The 8,664-nt window shown below is 33.5% G+C and overlaps 1 protein-coding gene across 3 annotated transcripts; it reads right to left on the bottom strand.

Moving 5' to 3' along the window:
• LOC109183075 (biotin--protein ligase 1, chloroplastic-like) lies at positions 1 to 8,285 on the bottom strand. Of its 3 annotated transcripts, none has more exons than XM_019333295.1 (12): positions 8,001 to 8,285; positions 7,676 to 7,866; positions 6,411 to 6,649; positions 6,020 to 6,293; positions 5,098 to 5,159; positions 4,884 to 5,032; positions 3,916 to 4,036; positions 3,330 to 3,485; positions 2,222 to 2,267; positions 1,837 to 1,909; positions 1,598 to 1,674; positions 1 to 328 (listed from the first exon to the last, which is right to left on the bottom strand). In XM_019333295.1, the coding sequence occupies exons 3-12, from the start codon at positions 6,577 to 6,579 to the stop codon at positions 283 to 285; spliced, it is 1,173 nt and encodes a 390-aa protein (XP_019188840.1). In that variant the 5' UTR covers positions 6,580 to 6,649; positions 7,676 to 7,866; positions 8,001 to 8,285; the 3' UTR covers positions 1 to 282. The 3 variants fall into 3 exon arrangements, with proteins under 3 accessions (XP_019188840.1, XP_019188841.1, XP_019188842.1); XM_019333296.1 differs by having other exon boundaries at positions 8,028 to 8,285; XM_019333297.1 differs by lacking the exons at positions 7,676 to 7,866; positions 8,001 to 8,285 and having other exon boundaries at positions 6,374 to 6,426.
• Positions 8,286 to 8,664: the final 379 nt, after the last annotated feature.

Below are 8,664 nucleotides of genomic sequence, written 5' to 3'. Positions count from 1 at the left end.
TCAAAAAAATAACCATGCTCATGGCTACATAATATATATATATATTCAGATTCTTTTTAGTACATCCCAAGAGAGAGTGGGGTTTAATCTATATTCACAGGTCACTAGACTACAAAGTCTAACCCACAAAAAAAAAATTAAAAAAAAATACAAATATTGAAGTTCTGTTTCCACTGTTCAGCGAATTATAAAACTTTGATGAAGCTTAACCAGGATAAGGGAGATTAGATCTCATTCAGCAGTAAGGGTATAAGGCTAAATTCATGGACACAGAGAAGATCTTTATTTACTTAATTTCCTTCTCACAAGCCCCTTGAAGAAGTCAAAACTGCAGTAAAAATGATTACAATCTTTTTAAGTCCAAACACACAATTTACTTGAAATGAAATTCAAATATAAAAAGGATAAGATTGGTTTATAATCTGTCAAATTTTTTTTAAAAAAAAAGTAAAACTAAAATTATAAATTTAAAAAAATACAATTGCAGTGATATTATCAAAAAAGCACATTTATACTACATTTTCTCCAGCACAAAATTTTCCTTAATGATAAACATCTACAAATCAATAAAGCACACAATAACAAAAGCATTCATACGAGCACATATATACTGGGTATGTAGCAAATTGATTAAGTGTCTAAGGGAGACGATACATACAATCAACTGTAAGTGTACACAACTAACAAAATCATCATCGATCCACAATTCTTATGCAAATTAAAGATATAATAATAATAATAAATAAATAAATAAATATCTAGTAAACTTAAAAATGAATACTTTGTGAAACAATCACCATATGCTTTTATCTGATCTTTCATCACTAGGGTAGCTTCGCCTTCTATTAACAGGCCGGCTGTCCAGCTGAAGACGTTGTGGTACCATCAAGGTAATTTGGTTCAAAGAGAACTAATACTATGAGGCAAGTTTCGTTGTGCTAGTGATTGGTAGGGGGACTAAAGATGGGACCAGACTAGCAATGCTTTTTTCTTATTGAGCATGATTATATATTAGTAATATTGCAATTGTTTGAAAGCAAAGAGTGGTGATGGACTTAAAGGATGGATTGGAGTAACAATCCTATGCTTGGTTGGAGGACTAATGATTGTAAGTAAAGCAATCCCAGGACATGATATGATGTAAGGGTGGGGATTGGAGAGATTGAGATTATGTATGAATGGTTATTTTCTCCAAATCCAAGAGAAAAACAATCAACCACACCCTAGAACTTACTCTCCCAGACCCTAGTCAAATTTGGTTAGTGAGAGAGTGGACAAGCTTTTTGGTTTACGTAAAAGATGTTAGTGATACATCAGAGAAACCTTAGAACTTTACCTTCAAATCATCCCAGATTTTGTATACATCAGAGAAACCTTAGAACTTTACCTTCAAATCATCCCAGATTTTGTATACCTCTAATTGTGCAGAGACTCAAGATAACTTTTGTAATAGAAGCACAACAATGTGCTGTACGCTAAACCAGAAAACATAAAATGCGGGTAACGAGGTTTTCTGGCTGAAATGTTAGCATTTCCCAATCTTATCACTACTTAAAACACATACAAGGCTGATAATGAATATGAGAAAATATGATACCTGTTGCCATCGGGATGAAGTTCACATGTTTGACCATCATCAGTTATGGCTAATAAGTAACCTGAGGATGATAAGCCCTGAATACAGAAAATTAATTTAGAAATCTCAGCATAAAGTCAGAGAAAAAAAAAGAAAATGGCACCTAATCAAATTGGAGAAGTTGGCCAAATAAGAATTTATAAAGACCCTTTCATCCCATATATTTATCTGAAGGGAAAATATTAAAGGAGTCAGCTGACCTGAATGGTCACAAAATTCTCTACAAACTGATCCTGGTTTTCAGTTTTCTCCTGTACAATAACTCGCTGTCCACTGTAGTCAAAATAAATCAGAAGAAAGAATACTAGCAAATCCATAAAAATAATTCCAAGCAAATTTAAACTTCACAGATATCAGCACTTGTTAACCAAATCCAGAAAAACAATCCTTTAAACTTGAAAATCAAATACTGAGTTGAAAGCAAAATAGTGGAAAAACCTCTCCCATATTATGTTAAACAGATGCACAATCATGTGTAGGGATGACTGTCATATATATATAATAAGTTTGCATTGGGCATAAATCCAACTGAAATAATTCCAGAAGCAAGGCATTTTTAAACACAGTAAATTCAAATGCATTTACCTGTGGAGCCAAGTCTTGTAGTACAACTCCTCAAGAGGCTGAAATCCTGCATAGACAGAAAATTACAATAGAACTATAATGATAGACATGATTAACACACAGAAGAGGTGTTTTCAACAACAAAAATAAAAAACAAAAAAAAAAAAAAAAAAACAGAAGAGGTATAGGACTAGTACTGCATGATCCATTACCACTAAAATCGAGATGATTGTATAACAATTAATGGACCTGTAATTCTAAAGGTTGTTAACATCAAATATGTAACATCAGTTAAAGAAAAACAAGATCTTAGAACACTATTATAATCACATCTCCAGGCATCATGACAAACTTGGAATAAATGAGCCAAAACCAAAGGGATGGAAGTAAAGGAGGGAGATAGGCATTACATTCTCTGGTTACAGGGTACAAAGAGGAAAATTGGAAGGGTGGAGTATACAGCCTTCATAAAGTCTTGATTATTGTAAAATGAGCGAAAAGAAGGAAAAAAAATTATTTTTCTTTACTTACAATTCCTTTGAATGAAAGGACAAACAAATATAATTTCCTAACACAACAAACTAAGCAATTAAGTTGGGTGTAGAGGGTCTATCATTCTAAAGTCTATAAACACTTCAGCAGTGTACTTACTAGATCTCCAAGTAAGCATGTGATGAACAGGGAATAAATGAGCAAAAATTGGAGGAAATGAAGTAAAAGAGGGAAATCTGAAATTACAGTCTGGCTAGAAGGTACAAAAAGAAATCAAAAGGGCAAATGTTACAACCTTACTAACCTTTATAAAGCATTGCAAGATGGATAAAAAATCAGTTTCCATTACTTAATATCCCCTTGAATTTAACAACATGAAGTGGAAATAATTCTCAGAATAGAAAACCTTAGAAAGTCACCTTGATACCCTAGCTTAACTTCTTTGGTAAAAAAAAAAATGCCAAACTACTTTATGTGCCCCCAACACTTTTTGTTAAATACATAAGGCATATCTGGGAGCTTTATTGGAAGTGGCTACAGTCTTAGTTATTGAGTTAAAAAGAAGTGGATTCAAAAAGTGGCAAGTATGTGTCTTATTATCCCATGATTGCTCATATTCAAAGGAAAAATATCTCACCTTGATTAAAGAAAACATCAATGAAGGTCTCAAACTTATTGAAAAAGGCTGCCATAATATCTTCCCTTTTAAATATGTTTGGAACAGAAGTTGATTTCTGCAGAACAGCATTCAAGCATGTTGTGGGCTTTTCATTATCTACATTTATGCCTATTCCTGCATAACAACAGTCGGACGTCAAAAAACCATTGAATCAAGTTTTTAAAACCCTCACACTGATAAATATATACACCACCAAGAAAATCCCAAAGTCCTCTTGTAGTCTTGTTGGAGATTTAAGCAGTTCAATAAGGCAAGCAACTGAAATTTATAAAAAGTCCCAATGCACAGATCCAATATTATGACAAGTTTAAGTAGATTTATTTTTAATATTAGCAACGCACTAACTCCTGTGATGTGGAAATCAAGAAAATTAATAGAAGGAAGCATCTCCCCTAAACTCTAACCACCTTGCTCCCAAAAGGAAAAACACAAAGAGAATACAAGAGGAAGAGAAATTGAAGAAAAAGGAAATGTATTATTGTTAGTTCATTAAGTGAATGAACTCAATAAGAAAATCTTTTGTTAGAAAGTTAAGACTGTTTACCAGCACTGATATTAAACTTTTGTGACTTATATGTTGAAGTGCACAAAATGCCACCAACTTTAAGGCCACCTAAATATAAATCATTTGGCCACTTTATTCTTACATCAAGATGTGGTATACCCTGAAATGAAATACATTATCCAAAACAATGATATTTAAAAAAATCCAATAGAAGCAAATATTGAAATTTGGAAGAGTTAAAGCATTAAACTAGAATACATTTAAATATCACTCAGCCAAAATTCAGCAATCAACTTTAACGCATAAAAATCAGTTATAAAGAACTTACACATCACTACTTCACATTTCCTTCATATAAAAACCATTGATGAAACCTAAGGGAAATACTACTAAAAGACTCTCCACAAGCAACATAAAATTGCAGTATGTTTAAAGAAACTAGAGTCCTTAGGATGAATCTTATACCACATATCAGAGGTTTTATCTCAATAAGTGTTGCCCAAACTTTTTAAAGCGAAAAAGCGCGACGATGCCAGGATTAACTTAAAACCGAAATTTACTCTTGTTGTTGTGCCTTGAGAAGAGGATTAGGTTTTTGGGATAGTTTAGCATTTATTGTGTACTTTTCCAATGCCTTTTGTTTGCCTATATATTTGGTGTGTAATCTGAAGCTTTATATGGAATAATAAACATCATTTCTGCTTTCCCCTTCTACTGTTCTACAGTTGTAATTTGATATTCATTGTATCAAGCAAAAATAATATTGCAAAAATAATATCTCAAAAGTGTCATTTAAAGAATAATCATTCATCTATTTTACATGCACTTACCGTATTTAGAGGTGCTTGCATCCCCACTTGTTATTTTGAAAACTTAACCAGATTTGATGCTATTAAATAGGTGCAACACATCCAATTTCTATCTTAAACTGAATTCTCTGTATTACATTTAACCTACAATTTCAAAATGCAACAAGACTAGGCAAATAAATTTTGCAATGCACTTACACATTGCTTGCAGAGATCATTAATAGCATCTGTCATGGCAAGACTGACTACATACTGAACATGTGGCACCATTCGTCCATCTTCCATTTGTAAGGTAAAGGAAAACAGAAGGGAACCCTTTGGTGATTCCCACACATTCATTGAACGACCTACACAGATAAGTGGTCAGACAAAAAGTATCATAAACTTAAACCATTTATTGAAACACAAATACCTCGCCCCTTGAATTGCACATCAGCGACGCACGCTGCACCAACTGGCAGCTCACAGAAATTTCTGCCCAACAAAGAATAATTTCAATGGTGAAATTGTAGTAGGGGGCAATGCTTGGATTGGGACAATTCTTATCATATTTAAAGTCGAAATTTTAACCGATTCATAAAATTTAATAAACCCTATAGGTTATTAGTTTCAATACTTTTAGTCATGTTATATCCGGATATAAATTTGATCCAAATATATAAGATGTTAAAATGTCACATAGACTAGCCTCCAAAATAAAAGTATATACATTTCACTCAAGCCACAAACACATTTGAAAACATTTTGAATACCGAGTCTTAAAAAGCACACAATTTTTTTTAATGTAATTAATTTTATTAACATTATAGTCCAAAAAAATTGAGTTTGGAAAACGAATGTGAAAAATTTCTACGCATTACAAATTTTCTAAATTGAAAAATAGAATAAAGAGAATGGGAAAACTGGAAAGTAAAAAATGGAAAACGGAAAACGGAAAACGGAAAACTAGATAATTGAGGTAAATGCACCCTTAAATTTTCAAATCCTAAAGTTATCGGCTAGGATCAATTCTATTGAAGCTAAGTATGATCTTTAAAATAGGAATTCAATCTACTTTTACTTTTGGCTCTAGTTAGTTCATAAAAATACTAAACAACTATACAATTATTATAATCATTATACAATTTATTTACTCAATAATACAAAATAACATAACCTCTTTTGTTCTATCCATGATTACAAAATATCATTTTTAAGTACTCTAAATTTAGTGATAACTGAAGGTAAGAAATAATGAATATTCTCATTTTCAAAGAATTTCTTGATTGTTTTGGTACAAAGGGTCACTAGAAAAGATTAAAACCCTAATAAATAGTTACTAAACCCATACATACCGTGCAACGACGTCCTGTGTTGAAGGCAATCTAGGAGAGTAAACAAGGAACCTCCCGAGGCTCATCGTCAAAAGGGATTTAAAGTAATCTCTAATGTGAAACCCTTCGTTTCCGAGGCTATCTTCGACCTCCGGATGCAAAACAACTTCGACTTCATCGTCCCCAAGGAGTTTCATAGCATTGTTATTCTTCAATGACTTGGCCAGTTCATTCTCAGCTGCAGATTTCCCGCATAACACCAAAAGTGAAGGCGCTGATGATTCTGATTCCATATCTAACCCAAAAAATAAAATAAAAAGTTCAAGTTGTGTAAGATGAAAAAGTATTAGTAATTAATTAATTATACATACATACATGTATACATAGAGGGAGAGAGAGAAATGGTGTTTACAGAGTGTAGGGGAAGAAGTGCGGAAAGCCAAGTGAGAAGAAGATGCAAGTTGAGGAAGAGAGCGAAAGCAAGAGGAGGATCGATGGTGAGAGAGTAGAGGGTGGCTGGTCACTATCATCAAGTTTTGTATAGTCCGCTTCAGTTCAAGGGAGAGTGTAAATGGTGTCATGTTCTACTGGCATTGCTTATTAGCGGCACGCTCCACTTCGGGCATTGGAATCTCCTTCCAATTTTTGCGGCTACATAGATACACAATATTCAAAATACAAGATAATTAAACGAAATGCAACTACACTCATACATAATTAAATATTTAAATTAATTGTTGTTTTTATTTGATGATTTTATCGATACTAGGTCCACCATAAACAGGTAAAAATGTACATAATGGGGGTAAAAAAGTAGTAATATTATAGCTCAGGGTGCCAGGCCCAATAGCCCAAGGTAATGGTCCAAATAATAAATAAATAATAAAGTTGTAGCTCAAGTAGTGAGCCAGAAATAATAAAGTGGTCAAATCAAGTCCTTAACCTAATGTCAAAATATCTTACATATCCAAAGTTCCAAAATCCAAACACTAAATGCACAAATCTCAATTAACATGATTTCTTCATCCCTTCAACCAATATTAAGCCTAGTGAACAAAGAACAAATTTAAAACCAGAACTACATTTTTCTGAGAAAGTTACCCAGGCAAGAAGATTGACATTTTGGCCTAAAGCTGCAGTAATTGCACAAAATGACTTAGCAGAGAACGCGCAACGCAGGGAGAAGGAAACTCGAAAAGCATGAGCTTAGCAGGAGAATGCGCCAGTAGGAATATCATGCGGCTAACACTCTTCGCGCGTGTTTTGCCATTCCTCCATTTAGAGAAGTTGGTTTTGGTATTCTCCAAATTTCTTAAGAAAGTTGGAGATTGGAGAAGGAGTAAGCATTTAGAAGAAGAAATTTAATAAACTTCTCCAATTTTTATTTTTTCCACTTCTCAATTCTCCATTTTTCTGGAAAATTCTCCATTTTTCCAAGTTAGTAAACGACCCCATATTATTTTTTACAGTGCACAGTAGTAAAACATCAGTACATTCTAAGTCTTTAAAGCTAAGCAGTAAGCACAACTACAGAAGCAATCAATTGGTCAAAAAACGAAGAAATTGAAAATCAAAGCAATAAATCAATAATTTCATTAGTTTACCAGAATCAATAAACAATATTTGAATATGAAGTTTGAACTGCATAGAATAGGAACAAAGGCTAAAGCAAATCACCTATTGGGTTTGGCGGTGGTCGACGGATGGGAAGTGGCAAATATAATAATTATTTATTATAGTTCTTCTCCGCTGCCTCTTGTTGTTGAGAATTCTCAGGTTTAAACGAACGACCTATTAATCAACGAAGAGTCCCCACTTTTCCCAGATCGTAGAAACAATCCTTTATTAATTATTAGAGACCCAAGTCTCTACAGAAAACAATACAGAACAAAAGAAAATAGGTTAATCAATAATCAATAATCAATAATACTAATAACTATAATACTCCGTAATTAGGGCAAAATTCCGCAAGTGACGAAGAGGAAGAACTGAAGAAGACTACCGTTCAAACGAAGGTTGAAGGACTGACCGCTGACGGAGCTGCCGAGCTGTTATGTTGTTCTACTTCCCAGAGACGGTCCGGACAGAGCTGCCGTCCACTCGTCCATCAAGAACGGCCAGAAGTACACCTCGTCTGACGTCTTGTTCAGTTGTTCTTCTTCCCAGGGACGGTGCTGCCGAGCTGGTGTGACGGACCGACCGCTGACTGGCGACTGGCGAGGCACAGCCGCAGAGGAGAGACCAAGAGAGGACGGAGGCGACAGAGTGCGGCTAGGGAGTGGTCTACTGGTTTAGGAAGAAATGAATTAAAAATAAATAAATAAATATCTCTACTATATATATATATATATATATATATATATATATATATATATATATATATATATATATATATACTATCTACTATATATTATTATATATATCTATCTACTATCTACTATCTACTATACTAATAAGAGCCCAAGAGAGTTAGGCCTATAATGGATAGAAAAAATGGCGGTCAAGTTTTTTAATCAAATGAATGGTTCAGATTGATCAGATTTTAATTTTTCCTTGAGATTTCCTAATTTATCCTTAATGAATATGATTATCCGTTAACTTTTCCGTTAAATATTAACTTTTCCGTTAGTTTCTGTTAGTTCACCGTTAACTTACTCATTGATTTT

This window comes from Ipomoea nil, unplaced genomic scaffold, assembly GCF_001879475.1.
Source record: "Ipomoea nil cultivar Tokyo-kokei standard unplaced genomic scaffold, Asagao_1.1 scaffold1096, whole genome shotgun sequence".
Classification (NCBI taxonomy): domain Eukaryota; kingdom Viridiplantae; phylum Streptophyta; class Magnoliopsida; order Solanales; family Convolvulaceae; genus Ipomoea; species Ipomoea nil.
The sequence above is the reverse complement of the archived record's forward strand: the minus strand, read 5'-3'. Positions and strand labels throughout refer to the sequence as shown.

Excerpts from the sequence above, each read along its gene's own strand:
- LOC109183075 (XM_019333295.1), bottom strand. The coding sequence starts at position 6,579 with ATGACACCATTTACACTCTCCCTTGAACTGAAGCGGACTATACAAAAC. Across the intron at positions 4,037-4,883 it reads ATGATCTCTGCAAGCAATGT|GGTATACCACATCTTGATGT; the intron begins GTAAGTGCATTG and ends ATTTCATTTCAG. Across the intron at positions 1,675-1,836 it reads AGAATTTTGTGACCATTCAG|GGCTTATCATCCTCAGGTTA; the intron begins GTCAGCTGACTC and ends TTCTGTATTCAG.